This window comes from Mastigoproctus giganteus, chromosome 8 (genome assembly GCF_048544385.1).
Source record: "Mastigoproctus giganteus isolate SK-2022 chromosome 8, ASM4854438v1, whole genome shotgun sequence".
Classification (NCBI taxonomy): domain Eukaryota; kingdom Metazoa; phylum Arthropoda; class Arachnida; order Uropygi; family Thelyphonidae; genus Mastigoproctus; species Mastigoproctus giganteus.
This window is the reverse complement of record NC_143582.1, coordinates 23,599,571-23,620,992: the sequence shown is the minus strand read 5'-3', so window position 1 is coordinate 23,620,992 and position 21,422 is coordinate 23,599,571. Positions and strand designations below refer to the sequence as shown.

At 36.4% G+C, this 21,422-nt stretch overlaps 1 protein-coding gene across 1 annotated transcript in view; it reads right to left on the bottom strand.

The window, feature by feature from the left end:
- LOC150081364 (brefeldin A-inhibited guanine nucleotide-exchange protein 3) overlaps positions 1–21,422 on the bottom strand; it is a 235,668-nt gene that overhangs the window by 19,746 nt on the left and 194,500 nt on the right. Inside the window, exons 30-32 of the mRNA XM_090380184.1 lie at positions 13,672–13,795; positions 6,664–6,892; positions 2,382–2,518 (exon numbers count right to left, since the gene is read on the bottom strand). Coding sequence (XP_090236310.1) covers positions 2,382–2,518; positions 6,664–6,892; positions 13,672–13,795 — 490 coding nt within the window. The remainder of the gene's footprint in view (positions 1–2,381; positions 2,519–6,663; positions 6,893–13,671; positions 13,796–21,422) is intronic.

Below are 21,422 nucleotides of genomic sequence, written 5' to 3'. Positions count from 1 at the left end.
AATATTCTTGCAGCCTTTCTATTTAAGTGTATCCCACCCCTGTAGAAGCAGTCTCTCCTGTTAACAAGTTCAGACCAGGCTGAAAAAAATTCTACCCCTTGAGCCTTGCACAATCTTTCCAGGGCCGAATTGATCGACAAGGCTCTCATCATATACTCCCTCCTATCATGTCTGGGCAGAATTGCAGACACTTTCAAATTCAGCCCTAATTCATGGCTTTTTTTCAACAGTGACCTGTACTTGTTAAGTAATTCCGCCGATCTCCTAATCTTAATATCATTAGTGCCAACATGTACAACTATATCACCTTTTGTGCCCTTAAAAGATGATATCTGCTCTACACTGTCATCAACCTTTGCCCCTGGCAGACATACCCTGGTCCTGTTCCACCTATCCTTTTACATACCATGTTCCCCATTTCCCTGACAATAGAGTCACCAACAAGTACTAGTTCCTGTGGGACCAGTGCATTCTGCCTTGGGGGTTGCCGCTGTGTTGTGTGATGACCAAGTGCAAGCTCTGGCGTTGATGTGGGCAGCTGAGAGCTTGATGGGCCCCTCAATTTAGATCCTTCGAGGGCATCCACCATGCCCTTCAAGCTCTCATATAGGCCCATAACAACGCTTAGTTGTCACCTGATTTACTTACACTCCTTACATCGCGCACACACAAAGACATCCCCTATGGCAATATCATGTCCCGTACCCAATTGCTCCACAAACATCAAGCAAGCAGTGCATTTTAAAAGGCTGTGATTCAGAGGGCAACTGCCCCCCTCAGTTCTTCCCTGAGCCACAGCACTCCCATTAACTTGAGCCTTTTGCTTTGCTGCTCTGGTCTGAGTCATGATTTCGATTTAATTTCAATAAAATTTCAATTTCAGTACAAAATTATAACCCTAAACTTGGGGAAATTCAAAGGTCATCTGGATAGTAGCATCGGGTCAGGGAAGCACATAGGATGATTGGTTTAATTTCCTTTTCTTTTATTAATTATTATTATTTATTTTTATTATTATTTTTTTATCATTGTTTTATTCGGGTTGTTTTTTTTTTTTTTTTTTTTTGGCTGTTGCAGCATAAGCCATAGGCTTTCTTGCACCATGCGGCCGTTACTAATACTAATAACATTTGGGGTGTACAGTTTTATAACAGCGTTTGATAAGTACATTTCAACCCTCTGTTGCAGAGAGAGAGAGAGATTTAATCCTTTTCATTTATTCTGTCTTGCCAACAGTACAGCAAGCGAAAGAGTTTTCCACATCTAGATTTCTAATCCATGAAAGAAGAGTACAGCTGAATCCAGAAACCGTTAACGTCCTGTTTCAACAAAGCAACTTACTAAACATTTGTAAATTATATTATGAATGTTTCATTTTTTTCCAATTTATTTATTTTTATATATTATATACAATAAAATATGAATATTCTGATTTATTTTAATTTATAGCTAACCATTACAAGTTTTCTTAATATGCCATTATTTAATTATTATTATTTTTTATTTTTGCAGGTAGCAGGTTGGGTTTGGATGCGGTTCCAATTACTATGGATGCAGGTACAATACAGTGAACCCTGCAGAGGACTCAAATGTAGCTGTTCTGAAGAGTGCAAGACTGGTGACAATGACAGAGTCATTGTCACCAGTTTCCTAAATTTCCTACAGTGACAATGACTCTGTCATTGTCACTGTAGGAAATTTAGGAAACTGATGCTAAATTTTCTACAGTGACAATGACAGAGTCATTGTCACTGTAGAAAATTTAGCATCCCTCAAAGTAAACACATAAACATAATACAAAGCAGTGTTATTTTCTCAAACTATTCAATACTTGTGTTGAAATAGAACTTCACTTCTTTACTAAACTGCTGCATTGAGCCAATGCAGCCCAGTAATAGGAATTATTATACACTTAACAAAAGTTACATTTTCAATCAGAAGTTTTCTTCTGCACACCTATTGCCTGTTCATTTAGATTTAATACATTTATTCACTGATCGACACAAGGTTGCCATCTGAGGCTATCTGTTGTCTATTGATGGAACCAGATAGTTTTGAAACAGGTCCTAAAAAGTCCAAGCTCTGTTACTGGAGGGACAACAGTGTCCCCAGACAGTAAAGATAGAAAAACTTAACACAGTGTGTTATTTTCTCAAACAATAAACATTCAGTTTTAATGAACTGGTCGACTATAAGATTTTTTCTAAAGTTCAGGTGAAAGTTGAATCCCCTATCAATATAATACTGCCATTATGCTGCTCATGTCATGTCTTCCAGTAAGCAAAATTAATGTTACTTTTAATTAAATTTGACTATGTTCATTAGCAGATAAGTTTAGCTTATTTTAACTACTGAATCAACAATTGTGTTTAATTCCTAACCTGATAATGTACATTTCTGCATTCAGAGTGTTTTCCACATTAGGAGGATGGAGTAAAAAAATATAGGATCTCTCATCATCTGTTGAATCTGTTTTCTTATAAGTGGTGCCTACTCGTTGACAATCTAATAGAAAAACCTAATATGAAAAAAATAATATGTAAATATTTCGGCATTTTTGGAGAAAAATTTTATAAATTTTTAATGATGTTACTTTAGGATATAAATGCAAAAGTTAAAAAGAAACCCATATTAATTTTCTAAAACTAAAAGTAAAGTTATTAGCACTCAAAATATGATACATTAGCATATACTCTTTGGGACATTTTTCTAATACAGCGTAAAGTGATAGCATGCATTGCAACACATCTAAATCAATATGTATAAATAAATAATGATAGAACAAAGTACTGGGCAAAAGACAAATAATTATAAAAATTATCTAATAAAATAACTGAAGATAAGAGTCACATCCCCTTAAAAAGGAAAATATACTCATACAATTTTGTAAGTCATACACAGGTTGTAATAAAGTCATACACAGGCTCCAATTAAATATTATTTTACTTAATCTCTCTCTCTCTCTCTCTCTCTCTCTCTCTCTCTCTCTCTCTCTCTCTCTGCCAATCATGAAGAAACTGATATGGCCAATTATATACAAAGCATAACAAGATTTCTCTATTCTATTGTTAAACTGTACAGTAATTCAGTGGTTATGTTAACAAATATAACTAACTCTTGATATTTTAAGGAGTCCTTATGTGCTGTAATGTGATAACTAGATCGTATGTATAGCTTAGCTTAATTTTCAGCACTCACCTCATAGTAATCCGCTTAGCTGGTGGAGGGTTTTACCACATACATAGTGGTTATAGGATTCTAATACTTTACAGGGATTATGGGTTTAAAATTAAGTTATGGGCTGTAGAAAAATTTTTAAGAAAGGAAAGTGCACCTTCCATGGTTGCCTAATTAAATTAAATTAAATTAAATGAAGAGAAAAAAAAAGAAAGGAAAATATAAGCTAATAATCGCGCACGAGCGACTTTCGAGTTTCCTCGTCTTCAGTTAGCTATAGTGGAGGGCGGGAAGAGAGCGCGCTTGTGTTATATACGGGTTGGGTTCCCGAAATGCATTTCAGTGCACGTGGAAACTTGATACGTGCTAAATTCCAAATGGGGGAGAAATTGGCGGGAATCTTTTTGTTTAACACGTTGAGTGATGTATGGCGCTTAAACCATTCAATAACGAGGGCTTCGTTTTCAAGGATTTTGTAGCTAGAATTTAATTTAATTACTGTGATGGCTGAATCGATGAGTGGGTTGTGATTTTGAGATTGGACGTGTTGTGTTAGTTCTGTACTTGATGAATTAGTTTTGAAGCTATTAAAGTGGTAGTATGCACGCGTGTTGGAAATTTTTGATGTTCCGAATTTTGCTGTTGTACTGCCTATGTAACATGCTTGGCAATCTGATTGGCATCTGATCAAATATATAATGTTGTTGTAATCTTGTGTCTCGTACTCGTGTGTTGTCTTGTATGAATTGAATTTGGAACTTAATTTGTTATACGATGTGAATATTAATTTGATATCTGTATTTTTAAAAATCTGTTGAAGTCTTCTAGCGTATTGTTGATGATATGGGAGCGCGATAAGGGGTTTGTGTGTCTTATTTTGCTCACGTGGTTAATAATTTTGTTTGGGTTATTAGTGTTATTATGAACTTTGGTGATGGTTTCTTTTATTAGTTGTGGTGGGTATTTTCTGTCGATGAATTTTTTGGTGAGGTATTGTAATTCTATAGATAGGTCTGTTTGTGTGTGGCTATATTTTACAGCGTTGTATATCTGGTTGTATAGAACTGCTTTTTTGATGTATAGAGGGTGGTGTGAGTGGTAATGTAAGAATTTACCTGTATGTGTGTTTTTTCTGTATATTTTGGTGCCTAAAGATGTGTTTATTTTGTATACAGTGAGGTTTACAAAAAACACACATGCAGGTAAATTCTTACATTACCACTCACACTACCCTCTATACATCAAAAAAGCAGTTCTATACAACCAGATATACAACGCTGTAAAATATAGCCACACACAAACAGACCTATCTATAGAATTACAATACCTCACCAAAAAATTCATCGACAGAAAATACCCACCACAACTAATAAAAGAAACCATCACCAAAGTTCATAATAACACTAATAACCCAAACAAAATTATTAACCACGTGAGCAAGAATAAGACACACAAACCCCTTATCGCGCTCCCATATCATCAACAATACGCTAGAAGACTTCAACAGATTTTTAAAAATACAGATATCAAATTAATATTCACATCGTATAACAAATTAAGTTCCAAATTCAATTCATACAAGACAACACACGAGTACGAGACACAAGATTACAACAACATTATATATTTGATTAGATGCCAATCAGATTGCCAAGCATGTTACATAGGCAGTACAACAGCAAAATTCGGAACATCAAAAATTTCCAACACGCATGCATACTACCACTTTAATAGCTTCAAAACTAATTCATCAAGTACAGAACTAACACAACACGTCCAATCTCAAAATCACAACCCACTCATCGATTCAGCCATCACAGTAATTAAATTAAATTCTAGCTACAAAATCCTTGAAAACGAAGCCCTCGTTATTGAATGGTTTAAGCGCTATACATCACTCAACGTGTTAAACAAAAAGATTCCCGCCAATTTCTCCCCCATTTGGAATTTAGCACGTATCAAGTTTCCACGTGCACTGAAATGCATTTCGGGAACCCAACCCGTATATAACACAAGCGCGCTCTCTTCCCGCCCTCCACTATAGCTAACTGAAGACGAGGAAACTCGAAAGTCGCTCGTGCGCGATTATTAGCTTATATTTTCCTTTCTTTTTTTTTCTCTTCATTTAATTTAATTTAATTTAATTAGGCAACCATGGAAGGTGCACTTTCCTTTCTTAAAAATTTTTCTACAGCCCATAACTTAATTTTAAACCCATAATCCCTGTAAAGTATTAGAATCCTATAACCACTATGTATGTGGTAAAACCCTCCACCAGCTAAGCGGATTACTATGAGGTGAGTGCTGAAAATTAAGCTAAGCTATACATACGATCAAATATAACTAATGAAAACATTATTTTAATAAGATTCTTGAGTGGCATGACTATTATTTTACTATACCGACTTTGTCTTTACTTAGAAACTATTCCCTTTATGAACAGTCTCAAAATTAATAAGTGATACTATAACTTGCCAATAAGTCTCTTCTCTAGCTCCAATTAATTAGACATGTTGCAATTACATAGTCATAACATTATGTCTACATTGTTACAATTACCTAGACATGACATGAATTCCAACTAGATGAATTATGAACAAAGATTTGTCTGGAAAGACAGGACTATATCATATTCACATCCAATCATCCATCAGTTTGTGGATGAAGTTTTTCTTGGCATATGGATCAAAACTGGTGGATCCATTTCAAAGCCATCATATTCACTACCTATGCCTAAAAATTTCTTAGAAGTACATGAAGAGCACAGTGGACACTCTTGCAGATGAAATAAGAGATGCTGTGGAAACAACTATCCTAGAAAATATGCTTCAAATTCATCTGCAAACTAGTTACTAATTCATGCACTAGTTTGAGTGTAAGTTCTCACCATTCTGCAAAGAGATGTGGGGAACCAACATTATGATCATCGATTTTATGGTCCATTAGCATTTATGGCCAACTGCACCAGTATATCTGTACAAGTGTGTTCATGAGATGATGACTCAGAAAAACTCATGTGGATAGCCTAATCTCTCCATCTGAGTTGCTAACAACATGCCCTTTAAGAGGCACTGAAGAAAGAACTACTCCATTTTCCAATGATACACAAACCCAGACCTCTCTAAAAAAGTGACGAGTGGTGAAACTTAGATCTATTAATGCTCTTGGGGGTGAGAGAGAGAGAGAGAGAGAGAGAGAGAGAGAGAGAGAGAGAGAGAGAGAGAGAGAGAGAGAGAGAGAGAGAGAGAGAGAGCATGCTTTAAAGAGACACAGGCTATAAATTTAAGTGCACAACATTTATAACCAACAAATAAATACTCAAAGTCAATGGATGATCTTAAGAAACACAAAAGGAAACGTAATATTTATAAAAAAAGCTTGTAAGTAAGTTTATAAGTAATTTTTTTTATAAGTAAGTTTTAAGTTTAATTCCTGAAATTGAAATATTTAATAATAATTACATGATTAATGTTCTACTATTACTACCTGATGAGCAAGCTGTCGTAGACGTTCAGATTCTAATGGTGTACAATCCCTTCGTGCTGCTACTTTCACTTGACCTATATCTCCATAAAAGTTATCAGAGTCTGTATGGAAACAAATCATAAGTTGCCGCAGACTGTGAAGACTAACTCGAAATGCTCTCAGTATACTGGAACATGCAATTTTCCACAGTTCAGCAGTAAAATAGGGACCGCCACTATTAATAACATGCCTAAAAGAACATTTGCAAAACTCATTATCCTTTAAGTTAAAAATATAGCAAAACATACAAATTAATTCAAAGCTACCAGTTCATAACAATTTAAATATCCAAAGCATAATACAATACTGGCAAGATGAGCTAAGGGTAATGATGTTTTTAGTATTAGCCATATGGTGCCAAAAAGCCCAAAGCTTTTACTGCACCAGCAAAAAAATAAAAAATAATGATTAATTTAAAAATTAATCAATAAATAATACCTATTTAATTCCCCTCTTGTGGGTACCTATCCAGGTTTGAATTTCCCCTCAGCCTCAGTCACCCACGGAAGCTAGTAATTAATTCATTAGCTAAGAGTAAGTTCCTGCAGTACAGTCTAAACCTATTCTTCCATAATTTGAATTTATAGCCCCTAGTTCAGGAATCATTTATAACAGTGAAAACTTTATAAACATTCATTTTACTATCTACTCTCAGAGTCCCATATTTCTAACATGGATGCCCTTTTGCCAATCTCACTAGATGCATTACCCATCTTCAGACCCTTTCAAGAATCAATGTTTTTTTTTTAGGTGCAGTCTCCATACCTGAACACAGTTTTCCAAATGTGGTCTTACAATTGCCTTATATGGTGGGATTATGACCTCCCTATCTCTACAAGTAAAGGTTCAATAAACCATTAGACAAGGCAACATGTGCCTTCATCATTGCCTTTCTTCTTCTTCAAAGCACATTAAGGCAACTCATTGTGAAGGGATTCACAACAAGATGTTGTACAATGAAGCCTTTACGTAGCCTTAGTTTGCTTTGTTTTATGGTTATTTACAAACGGCTTTGCACTAATCATTTGTTATATTTCTGTAGTTTCAACCTGTGAGACTAACATAACAAAGGACGGTACATCCTTGTTAAATCCATGTTAGATTATTCAATATGTGATGTATTTTGAAGTTGCTATTCTTTCCCAACCAAAAATATAGGATTCTGTATGCCTTTTAGTACAGATTATTTGAAATACAACTACAGTGAAATTCAAAGTCTGAATTGAGTTCTGCAATTTTTTTTGTTTTTTTTATGAAAACCCCAAACACAAGAGGTATTAGAACCTACAGTACTTAGTACAATGCATGGGCTGAAGGTTGAAAAGGTGAAAGAAGATACTTATTAACATTACACTTGAATTTCTGTAGATTGTAATTTTCAGGAAATACAGGTTCCAGAAAATGGAAGTTAAAAGAATAAATGAAGAAAAGTTGGTTCTGTGAGTTTGAAGTTGGACAGTAAAAGGATGTTGACTGGTTGTGGCATGTGTTTGCACTGTTTTCAAAGAGAAAGTGGGAATTATAGAAGCCAATTCAAAAAAAGTGCCATGAATATATCTATAGAAAAGGCATGCAGGGGAAACAATGTCTATGAGCCAGAGAGTGGAGAGACTGTTAGAGATGAGCCACTAATTAACCTAACTGTCCTCTTTTGAATGAAATCTAAAAGCCTGAGAGAGGTTTTGGGGGCAATGCCCCAAATGTGGGAAAAATATTCCATGGTAGGGCGGATTTGCAATTTGTACAGCAGGAACAGCTGTTTGGAAGAAAAGTAATGCCGAGGTCGGAAGAGGAAAAAAAAAAAAAAAAAAAAGATGCAGAGAAAGCAATATTTGAAATGTGCTTATGCCAAGGGAGATTAGAAGTCAGGATAATACCCCAATAGAGATATATGATCTTGCCAAGAAATCAGAGTGTCATCAAAGATAAGCATAGGAGCAGAAGAATCCTTTTAGTGAGATAAGATAGGACTGAATTTTAGAAGGATTGAAATCAACTAAGTTATCTTTGCCCCATTGGAAAATTATCTGGAGATCAGCATTTAAGGAATTGGTAGTAGACATTTGAAAATTTGAAGCTGTTTGTGCAGGGGTTTCTCAAACTGGAAGGCGGAATGCAATGTACTATCACTAGCAAAACTATGGATAGGATTTCCGGTCAATGGAAGGTCATTAATATATAAGAGGAAAAGAGTGGGAGAAAGAACTGAACCTTGGGAAACACCAGCATTAGTGGGGAAGTTTGCAGACAGCCATCTACTAAGACACAGTGAGTGGTAGGAGAGAAAACTGGATACATTATTACAAAAAATAGTTGGAAAACCATAAGAAGGAATCTTATTTAGAAGACCTTTACGATCAAAAGCCTTTGAAATGTTTGAGTTGCAACAAACTTTTCCACTGAATTTGTCCATAGATGGGTAACATAAGACATGGTAATATCACCACTGGATCGACACTGACAGAATCCATACTGGCAATTGTTGATCAGATAGAGGATTTCTAGATATAGATGGTAGTTAATTGGTTTCTCCCTTACTTTAGAAAGAGTAGAAGTACAATGGGATGATAATTGGATGGGAGGTATTTTTCACCCTTTGGTTGGATATGAACCGATTGGATACAAGCAAATTTCCAAGTAGAAGGGAAACCACCTTTGGAATAAGAAAGCGAAAAAAGGTGACATGGAACAAGAGTAAGTTTAGGAGCAAAGGTTTTGAGAACGAGTGAAGAAATAATATTAGGGACCAGAGCTTTCTAGCATTGATTGTTCAAAATCCTTCTTAAATCCTTTTGAAGGAAGACCAAAGGAGGATTTGAATGGTGCATACTGAGAATGGTATGTGGTGGTTTACCAAGAATATCAATACACGAGTTGGAAGAGAAGTAGGATGCTAGCAGATCAGCTTTATCTTTGGCTGAAGTGGCAATAGAACCATTTGGTTTTGACAGAGGTGGGAATAGAGATGGGCAAAAGTTATAGCCAATAGTTTTGGCAAGAGACCAGAAGGCTCGACTACCATCTGGACAAGAAGCAAGTTTTCTATTCTTAGCCTGTTTGAAATCTTGTTCAAACTGATTAATAACTGCTTTACAATTGTTGTGAGCTTTGGTATAGGCAGAAAATGAAGGTGGAGATTTGGATACAAGCCAATTACGATATGCAACATTCTTATCTTGAACAGCCTTAGCACATTTATTGGAAAACCAAGGTTTAGATAAAGGACAAGATTTTAAGGTGGAGTTCAGAATAAAAGATTCATCCCTTCAAAAATAATTTCACTGACACAATCCGAGGAAACACTGACATCAGAAAATTTAAAACAGCAATCCGACCAAGGAAAAAAAAACTCGCAGATTATCCCATTTTGCATTCTAGTAATGCCAAATGACAAAAGGTTGAGAATGGCCATGAGAAAAAGATTCCACTGGAGAAGAGACATCACCAAGTTGTAATCTGAGGTGCCTAGAGGACCACTCACCTTGACTGTATACTTAGAAGGGTTGTTTGTTTGAAAAAGACCAAACATGTTGGCTGCGTGGTTAGGATTGTCAGGTATTCTGGTAGGTAAATAAACAATCTATGTAAGGGAATTAGTAATTGCAAAAGCCTCAGCACCTTGACCAGCTGGGTCCATGTGACTAGAAAACAGAAGCCAGCTGGAGTCATGAACATTAAAATCACCAAGGAAAATTATCTCACTGTTAAGAAAGTTGGACTGGGGAAGGTCAAGTTTCAAAGAGAGGAAGTAAACGAGTTCCAAGTGATTAGTTGAGTTGGGAGAACAACAGAGGCAACAGATAAATTTGAGCGATTTTAAGCCAGAGAAGATCAAAAAGAGGAGATTCCAAATTACTAAGTCTCTGACAGGGAAATCAGAACAGACATAAGCACGAGTACCACCTTTGAAGTGAAAGGAATCATACACCAAATAGTTTGATCCAGAAGCCTCTTATAGAGTTTACAATAGGTACAGTCTGATGGACTATCTAACAGTCGGCCTGTGAACCTGTTTTAGAGCTGTACCCTCAAAATGTAAGGAAGATTAGATCTCGCCATGATGTCCAACATAATCTCAAAAGACATTAATCATACTGCATGGAAGAGATGGGAGCTGGAGCTTTGCTGCTCTGGAGACTAAACATGGGTTTCACCACTTCAAGTCTCCAATAAGCAAAAGCAAAGTGCTGGTATTGCATTGGCTGATGAGAATCACCTACTACCTAGTATTTCCTGGTAATACAGAGGGGCAGCATTCCTCAGCATGGTGTGGACGCCACACCTTGACCCCTGCTTACATTGGTTCACATCCAGGTGATCACCTCCAGTATGCTAGGTGTCATATTTCAGGACTTGCACACAGGGGTTATACTCAGGGTTAATAACAGTCCCACCATTGTGAAGGTGCAAGAAGAGGATTTCGTTTTCACAAACTGACTAGACTTCGCCAAAATTAGGTCCACTTGACTTGAGTGTCACCCATATATTAGTTCCATCCCAGGTAGCAAGCCCAGCTTGGTGTACCTGAGAGAATGTCTGTGACAGCCCCAAGGGACTAAAGTTGTGAATAGTTTGTCTAGAAAAGACTGACAACACCAAGTAAAAGTAAACTTCATTATAATGAAACTGAATGGGCTGTAATAAATTTGTTAGTGTATGGCATTTGGTATCATTATACAGTATATGGCAATTTTAAATTTTAAATTTCTATTCACTTTTCCAAGAATTGCTTGCAGAATCATGAAGAATTCACATAACTGTAACTCTTATTATACACGTGCACTGTTTTGTCTTAAGTGCTATGAACACTGATCTCGAATAATACAAAGCATACCATTTCTTATTGCAGGTGCAGTGCATCTTCAAGTTACTGTATGTATATACTCGGTTTGAGAGAGAGAGAGAGAGAGAGAGAGAGAGAGAGAGAGAGAGAGAGAGAGAGAGAGAGAGAGAGAGAGAGAGAGAGAGAGAGAGAGAGAGAGAATGACAGTGAATGTGCTTCAGGAAAAAAAAAAAAAAATGCACTTAAGTATTTAAAAAATTTAACTATTCTTTTTAAGGAATTCGCAAAAAGATATGTGAAATCTTTTTCAATTTCTTGTATGTAATAACAAAGATAGCCAAGTTAAATTTTTGCCACCACAGTAGTCATGTAGCTCAATGCATACAAGTCTGAATTTGCTATTCATCTTTAGGGATGCATTCACCCCTCCAGTGATGGTGGCCAATTTTCAGCCATCAAAACTTTGGCTTTATGTAAGTATGTATCTTTTTTTAAATGTTGGTTTCACCAAAAGAATTTTGGCATTTTTTTTAAAAACAGACACCCATCAGGAATGATTTTAAGCCTAACAGTACCTCATCAGAAAACAGGTTACCGCATTAGTACACACATGCCAATGTATGGGTGGAAAAATTTCAAATAATTACAGTAAGGCTGTATGAACCTTTAACATGTATTGTGTCACATTTGCTTTACAGCACAACAATGGAATGAAAATGCACTGCTTGGTGGCTCACTTAGATCTGATACATCATTCAGAGATCAGCATATGTTTGCTAAAGAAGGTCACTCACCATCTCATGAAAACCCAGCAACCTTGAAACATCTACCACAATGTGCTTGCATTTTTTAAAAAGCAGAGTAGTTTTATGATGAAGTGATGTTTAAAAATTTTATTAGCAACATAGGTTGAACTGTGGATATGTGTCATCTCTGAGGTGAGTATAAGTCCAAATTTTGAAGGCCAAATGTTCCTAAAGATGGAAATTGATTGTAAAAATGCATACAATATTCAAATTAGTTCAATGCCTGCATTGAAACATAACCCAACAAAATTTATTAGTATACACTATGTAGAGTAATATGGTCTGCATAGGGGTTAGAAACACAATCTTTCTTATCTGTTTAATTGGAAATTTTCTTCTGTATTTCACTAGACTTCTCACTTAGGCACAATATATTATTTATACATTTATACAGATTTGCAAATTGTAGTTGCCCATCTTCTGATGAGCGATTAGTAGTCTTGCAACAGCTGTCATGGTGGTGCTTGTTTTAGTATTAACCATATAGTGCAAGGAAACTCCATGCTTTGTCTGAAGCTTCCTTGCACTATATGACATTTTCTGTCTTTATTTATTTTTGGCTGTAGCAGTCAAACATAAATAAAATTATCTATGTGTAACCTTTTTTTTTTGCCATCTGTTTTTAAACAGCTGGTAAAATCATCCTTTAATGAGGCCATTCTGTTCAAAAAAGACATTGGTAATTGTTATTGATAAGGCAAGTCTCTAAGGTGAGCATAAATTTAAAAAAGATGTTAGCATTGATTATTATTATTGATAGGCAAGTATCTGAGGTGAGCATTAGCCTAACTTTTGATGGCTGGATGTCAGCTGCTATTATTGGATGTTATACCAGCTCTGAATAACAGATTCTTGCCACATTAAGTTGGCAGGAGCAATCATAGGTTCGGTTACAGGTTGAGCTGATGTTCTTAGAATGTTGGAAATTTGGGATGCTGTATTATAGGATTACTGCTTATTGAATGAAGGGAGGTGCTAAAAGAGAGAAATGCTACCCTTTTTTGCATGGATTACAAGTATTAGATAGCAAATACTATCTAAATATGGATACTCTTTGGGTGTTATGTACAATCATGAATAATAAACATAGCACTTGCTTTAATATACAGCAAGCTTACAATTTTCAATTTATTTATATTTTTCACACTTCAAATCTTTCATATTTTATAAATGTACATTTCACAAAAGCCTCTATTTAAAAATCCATCACAATAAGTGTACAATAAATAAAGATTTGTGATTCATTTAACGACTACTCTTATAACATTTATTTAATTCTTTGGCTAAATATTTTTTAAAAAATATTTAGCCAAAGTACAATCTTGTTATTCAAACTGAAATCTTGTTATTCTAGTGGAAGATGTTATAAACATAATTTACCTTATACAAGCACAACCAAGACGTGAAATGGTTTCAGTTGATTGTGCAATACACTCTGTCAGAACTAAAAGCAATTGCCTGAGCATCAATTTCATACCTGCTGTCTCTGATAAAATATTTTTATCTAGTAAAGGTAAAATGAAATACAATTAAAATCCATCCTAATAAAATCAATTCACACTACTTATTAAACAATATTAAGTAATTCATAATTTCAATTCTAAAATTTTTATCTTAATGAAATTAAAAAAAAAATTCTAAAATTATGAACTGAATTTAGAAATCTTGTTTTTTTTTTCAGGCACATTGGTATACATGCATAATGTGCCTATTATCTTCATGTCTGTTTATCTGCATGTAACAACTTAACTCCCAATGGGCAGATTTTCATCAAATGTTATATTTGGGCCTTTTAAAAAGATTTGTCAAATTTCAAATTTCATTAAAACTGGAGCAACAGAAATCTAACAATTATTTTTATTTATTATTTTTTTTTTTCCATCCTCATGTAATAACTATACTCCCCAGTATGACAGCATATTTATGATTGATTTACAATGGATTTTCATGAAATTTTAAATTTGGGCTTTTAGAACGATCCATTGATTCTTCCCAAATTTCATTAAAATCAGACCATTATCATTTAATTTACTTTTTTCTTACATATCACATAGGATATCTACATAACGTATATTGTAACCAAAGCACTGGATATTATTTGTTGACATGCACTGGTTGGGGGAAAGAATGGGCAATGCAGTGGATGCACAGAAATTAAATTTTCTTAATTTGCACAGAAAAGTTACTTTTTTGCTCATTTTTTAATAATAAATCACGAACTATTTGATAATACACCTACAATGTAATGCACTTCATACATTAGCTAACTTGTTTATATATTATGATTTATGTGATTCACAAAAATAATTACAAAGGTTTATAAGAGATGCATTCAAGTTATCAGGTTTCCAAACTTATTTCTCACAAAATAATCAAAGTATACACGTGAGACTACTTTCATTCTAACTGCCAATTAGTTCTGAATGTTTTCAGAAGATGGCAGCACAATGCAGCATGTCACACTGATTGCAGCATCCAGCACCCTAAACAGTATACTGTTTTTATAATACTTAAAATGGCATCTTTCACTCATCAAGAACATGTGTCATTATCTTGTCATTATCAGTACCCAAACTCTTTCCCCAGAGTTTGGGTAAGAGAGTACATGTGAACAGGCAAAGTTTTTATGGCTCCAGCTAATAGAAGTTTTTCTAAAATTTTTGCTTTTTTATTGACTTAAATTGGCATATTAATTTATTTTCTAGAGGTGCTTTATATTCCTAGTAACGATACTTAGTTTAATTCGAACTTAGAGATTTTGTAGGTTATTACTTAGTATCGGTAAGAGTATCTAATCCACGTGTTGGACAAGTTTTGCAGCTCCCGCAAACGCTAAGTTTTTAATTATATTTCGGCATTTTATTGACTTAACTGCTATATTAAATTATTTTCTATAAGTAGCTTATAGACCTAGTCAAGCTCCGTGGTTTATTTTGAATTTAGATAGCGCAATTTTGAAAGTAATTAATACCTAGTGTCCATAGATTTACAATTCGTAACTTGCCACCATTGTTATACAATACAACGTATACCCCGAACTAGATAGCATACGGTTTAACGTAAAACTAGATAGTGAGTGTAGTAGTATAAATTAATCAGTAAAATTTACTAATCTTATTAAATTTCATTGTAAATTAAATTGTACTTTTTAAACTAAATACATATAACAACCTAGTTTTTACAAACGTAACATTATAAATTAATACATATAACTTGACAGGAGATAAGAAAGTCATATAATGCAACTCAGAGATAATATTCGATACTGAAATACATATATATAGTGTTATAACTGCACTGGGATATAAGTTTAGGGTTATATTTTGTACTGGAATTTTATTTGAAATTGAATAGAAATCATGACGCAAACCAGAGCAGCCAAGCAAAAGGCTCAAACTAATGGGAGTGCTGTGGCTCAGGGGAGAACTAAAGGGGGGGGGAATTGTCCTCTGAATCACAGACTTTTGAAATGCACTGCTTGTTTAATGTTTGTGGAGCAATCAGGAACAGGACATGATATTGCCAAGGGGAATGTCTTTGCGTGAGCATGATGTAAGGAGTGTGAGGAAATCAGGCAACAACTCAGTGTTGTCATGGGCCTATATGAGAGCTTGAAGGGCAAGGTGGATGCCCTCGAAGGATTTAAATTAAGGGGCCCATCAAGCTCTCAGCTGCCCACATCAATGCCAGAGCTTGCACTTGAACATCATGCAACACAGCGGCGACCCCCCAAAGTAGAATGCACTAGTCCCACAGGAACTAGTAGTTGTTGGTGACTCTATTGTCAGGGAAATGGGAACATATTGTGCAAAAAGGATAGGTGGAACAGGACCAGGGTATGTCTGCCAGGGGCAAAGGTTGATGATGTTATAGAGCAAATATCATCTACTAAAGGGCACAAAAGGTGATATTATTGTACGTGTTGGCAGTAATGATATTAAGAGTAGGAGACCGATGGAATTACCTAACAAGTACAGGTCAATGCTGAAAAAACGCCATGAATTAGGGCTGAATTTGAAAGTGTCTGCAATTCTGCCCAGACATGATAGGAGGGAGTATATGATGAGAGCCTTGTCGATCAATTCGGCCCTGGAAAGATTGTGCAAGGCTCAAGGGGTAGAATTTTTTTCAGCCTGGTCTGAACTTGTTAACAGGAGAGACTGCTTCTACAGGGGTGGGATACACTTAAATAGAAAGGGTGCAAGAATATTTGCTGATGCTATCGAGGCAGTGTTAGGTGGGTCGGAAAACTGCTAGCTTGGGGAGATACAAGGACTAATAGATTAACAGTAGCCACTGGCAGAGGTGAAAGTGATTCTTGCATTGCTTCTATTGAAATGAGCAGAAGTCTGGAAAACAAGGTGCAGGGGATTCCAAAAATTGCTGGGAGTCATTGCAGAACAAGTAAATCCATGGACTGTTAGGGTAGCTAAGAACAGAAACAGGTGCATGTATACTTGTGTGTACACCAATGCTAGGAGTTTGGTAAATAAATTTGATGAATTTGAGGTGTGGTCAAAACCTCAAAGGCAGATATTGTTGGGATAACAGAGACATGGCATCACACAGATATAAGGAATGCAGAACTGGAATTTAGGGAGTACAATTTGTAAGGGAAGGATAGACAGGATAGGAAGGGAGGAGGGGTTATACTATTGGTTAAGAAACACAAAATCCAAGGAAGTACAGGCTCGACATGGCTGGACAGTGCAGTGTCGAGTCAGTTTGGTGTGACATAAGCACTGGGAAAGCAAAATTGAGAGTAGGATTTATTATAGGCCTAAAGACTCTGATGAGTATAATGAGCAATTGTGCAGAGAAATAGAGTGCGCCAGTAAATCAGAGTGTCTTATAATGGGGGATTTTAATTTCCCAGATATTGACTGGAATTTGTGGGTTGGTCACTCACACACTAGCAAGACTTTTGTGGATTTATGGGATGATTGTTTTCTACAGCAGCATGTTCGTGAGGCAACTAGAGGGAGTACTACTCTTGATCTGATTATCAGTAGTGATTCTTCATGCATTAAGAATCTGAAGATAAAGGAACCACTAGGTGGCAGTGATCACAGTGTGCTGAAATGGGATTTACTCAAAGAGGTAACTACAATCGAGAGTAAAGGGAAGGGTTTTTGTTTTCGTAACGGTGACTACGATGGTCTGAGACGGTATTTAAATTCTATACGGTGGGACCAACTGATGATGTTACCAACAGCAAATTCAAAATGGGAAGCATTCAAAGAACTTATCTAGGAAGCTACTAGGTTTTACATACCAACTAAGAAATATTGTTCAAGGTTTAGGCCTAAATGGATGTCAGATGAACTAATGAGACATATGGCAGAGAAGAAAAATGAATGGGATACATATAAATTAAGACGTGACACAGAAGCCTATGATAGATATAAGCTGGTCTGTAACCAAGTCACAAAGAAGGTTAGGCAGATTATGAGAAATCGTTGGCAAAGAATGCAAAGAAAAACAGCAAAGAGTTCTTTACTTATGTAAACGCTAGAAGGAAGGGGATGAATCAGATTGGTCCACTTGATATCGATGGTTCAACTGTTGATGATCCTGCTCAGGAAGCTAACAAACTAAATGAATATTTTGCATCTACATTCACACATGAGGAGTTATTCAAGGAGGGGAATGCCAGAGGTGTATTAAACTCTGGCAGTAAGTTAGATAATCTTGTAATAACTGAGAGTAAAGTGAAGGAGAAATTGTTGAAGTTAAACATAAGAAAGGCACCTGGGGTGGATGGATTCTATCCAGTTATATTAAAGGAGACAGCAAAGGAAGTAAGCAAACCCTTAGGCATAATTATGAGAGCTTCCGCGTACTCAGGGGAGGTACCCATGGACTGCAGATGTGCAAATGTGACCCCAATCCACAAAGGAGGATCAAAGGGAGACACAGGTTAAAGAAGCATTGCAGGACAATCTAGACAAGAATTCAGTTATAGCTCGGACACAGCATGGTTTGTTAAGGGGAAGCCTTGTCTGACCAATTCGATCGGATACTACGATGTGGTCACGAAGGAACTGGATGCAAAGAATAATTTTGATATCATATATTTGAACCTTGGAAAGGCTTTTGATAGTGTTGCACATGGAAGACTGCTGCACAAATTCGAGCAGTGTGGCATTGGAGGCAAATTGCTGCTATGGATAAAGGGATGGTTGAGTGGGAGAAGGCAGAGTTATGGACACTGCTCTTTGTGGACTAATGCTATTAGTGGAGTCTCCCAGGGTTCAGTGTTGGGTCCACTGTTGTTTTCTGTATTTATTAATGATATTGATGATGGTACATTAGGCTTAATGTCCAAGTTTTCAGATGATACAAAGGTCAACAGGTTTGTTAATGACACTAATGACAGTACGCTGCTGCAACAGTATCTAGAAAAGTTGAGCAGGTGTGCTGAGAGGTGGCAACTGAAGTTTAACATTGACAAATGTAAAATACTGCATATGGGAAGCAGTAACCCCAGAGTCACGTATTAACTCTGTGGTACTACACTGACAGTGGTAGAGAGTGAAAAAGACCTGGGGGTAATTGTGCAGGGATATGAAGTTTTTTGAGCAGTGCAGATGGTCTGCAAGAGTACGTCATGGTGGCTTGTCAATGATATACATGAATTTTTCTAGCAGGGATAAGGAGGTGATTATTCCCTTGTAGAAGGCAATAGTCAGGCCACACCCTGAGTACTGTATACAGGTCTGGAGGCCTCATTTTAAGAAGAATGTAGAGCTGTTGGAACGAGTACAGAGAAGGGAAACAAGATTAGTGGATAGAACAAAGGGTTGCTCTTATGAAGAAGGGCTTAAATTTTGAAAATTATAGTGTCTGGAGACTAGGCACCTGCAAGGTGATCTGATAGAGGTGTATAAAGCCTTGAATGGTTTGAGCATGCTCAATGCTGGTGAGATTCTTCCTCTTGCTCACAATAATCGCCAGAGAGGGCATAAATGTGCAAGTTTGCCTTTTGCCAGTGGGTGGTTGATTGCTGGAACAAACTTCCATCTGTTGTAGAAGTTAATAGCTTAAATAGATTCAAGGCAGAACTAGACAAACATTTGGAGTGAGTGAGTGAGTGAGTGAGTGAGTGAGTGAGTGAGTGAGTGAGTGAGTGAGTGAGTGAGTGAGTGAGTGAGTGAGTGAGTGAGTGAGTGAGTGAGTGAGTGAGTGAGTGAGTGAGTGAGTGAGTGAGTGAGTGAGTGAGTGAGTGAGTGAGTGAGTGAGTGAGTGAGTGAGTGAGTGAGTGAGTGAGTGAGTGAGTGAGTGAGTGAGTGAGTGAGTGAGTGAGTGAGTGAGTGAGTGAGTGAGTGAGTGAGTGAGTGAGTGAGTGAGTGAGTGAGTGAGTGAGTGAGTGAGTGAGTGAGTGAGTGAGTGAGTGAGTGAGTGAGTGAGTGAGTGAGTGAGTGAGTGAGTGAGTGAGTGAGTGAGTGAGTGAGTGAGTGAGTGAGTGAGTGAGTGAGTGAGTGAGTGAGTGAGTGAGTGAGTGAGTGAGTGAGTGAGTGAGTGAGTGAGTGAGTGAGTGAGTGAGTGAGTGAGTGAGTGAGTGAGTGAGTGAGTGTGTGTGTGTGTGTGTGTGTGTGTGTGTGTGTGTTTTGCTGATGCTATATAAGCTTGCTTTCATGCATCATGTGCCTTTGCTAATGCTAATCTAATTTTTACATCTCACTGGGAAAAGTCCAAACGAAATCCATCAGTAAATGTGAGAAGTGTGTCCTGTGGAACTTATGGATGTGAAAAATGTTTGAACCTGGGTACATAAGTTTTGTGAAGGACAAGAGTACTGCGACGATGAAGCACACGAACCAAGGCAGGTTGAGAAATGGTTTTCTATGACAGAAGATCAACTGTGGATTTAAATTGCAACAGCTACAGCCATTTCTGTTGGATCCATGCATACCATACTCCATTAAGGTCTCACAATGAGAAAGGTGTCAGCTTGGTATGTTCCAGGCAGCTTTCCAAGGAAAAGAGAATCATATCAACTTGTGTGAAGTAATGCTCATTTGAGATGCTGCAGTAAATGGATCTTTCTGTTCCCCAACCACCACAACTGATGAAACACGGGTTCCACTCTTGAACCCAGAAATGAAGCTGTCTGCCCAATAGAAGCACACTGATTCACTACTGCCCAAAATGTTCTACGTTGTTGCAAGTGCAGAGATCTCAATGCATGCTGGACACAACCCAATCAATAAATCCCCAGTGAAAGTGAGATCGTGGTTTCCACATTCTCTTACCATACCAGAGAAAAATGTTAGAATACCAATTCTCAGCTGTCTTGAGAACAAAAGGAAATTTATTTATCTTCCAGAACATTCCCAGTACCAGGTTCTGTTCCTTCTGCTTATTGATCCAAACGATGACTGTTCGCCGCAGCAGCACATTAGAAAGGCAACAAGGAAAAGCAATACTCTGATCTGATTATCAGCAGTAACTTTTTATGCATTAAGAATAACCAGATAAAGAAACCATTAGGTGGCAGCAATCATAACATATTAATGCAATATCTACTTAAAGATATAATTATTATCAAGGATAAAGGGGGAAGAGATTTTGCTTTAGTAAAGATGATTACAATGGTCATGGATAGTTTTTAAATTCTATGCAGTGGGTCCAACTGATGAAGTTACCAAGTGCAAATTCTAAATGGGAAGCATTCAGGGAAGTAATCATAGAAGCTACTAGGCTTTTCATACCAATTTGGAGATATTATTCAACGTTTAGAAGAAAATTTAAATAATTTTATTATATTCATGTGATAGTTCTGTTTTTCAGAGATAAATATTAAATGTATCAATTTCTTTGAGTGAAATTATAAAAAAAAAAAATAAAATAATAAATAAATAAAAGCAAAAAAACTTTTGTTAATTGAAATTTCAGATATTTTGGATAAGTGAAATTCTATTTTGGTATATTTACTTTTTTCCTAGATACTTTTCCTGTACTTTTATATTTTATATCATCATCATCAGTAATTCAGTGTTGTAACTGGTCAGTTACTCTGATGAGCTGTCATCATCTTCGTCTTTCCTGTGCTGTTTGTTTTAGTTCCTCAAAATTTTGAAGCCCTGCTACAGTCCCCTCCATTGCATCCAGAAGCAAACCACCATGTT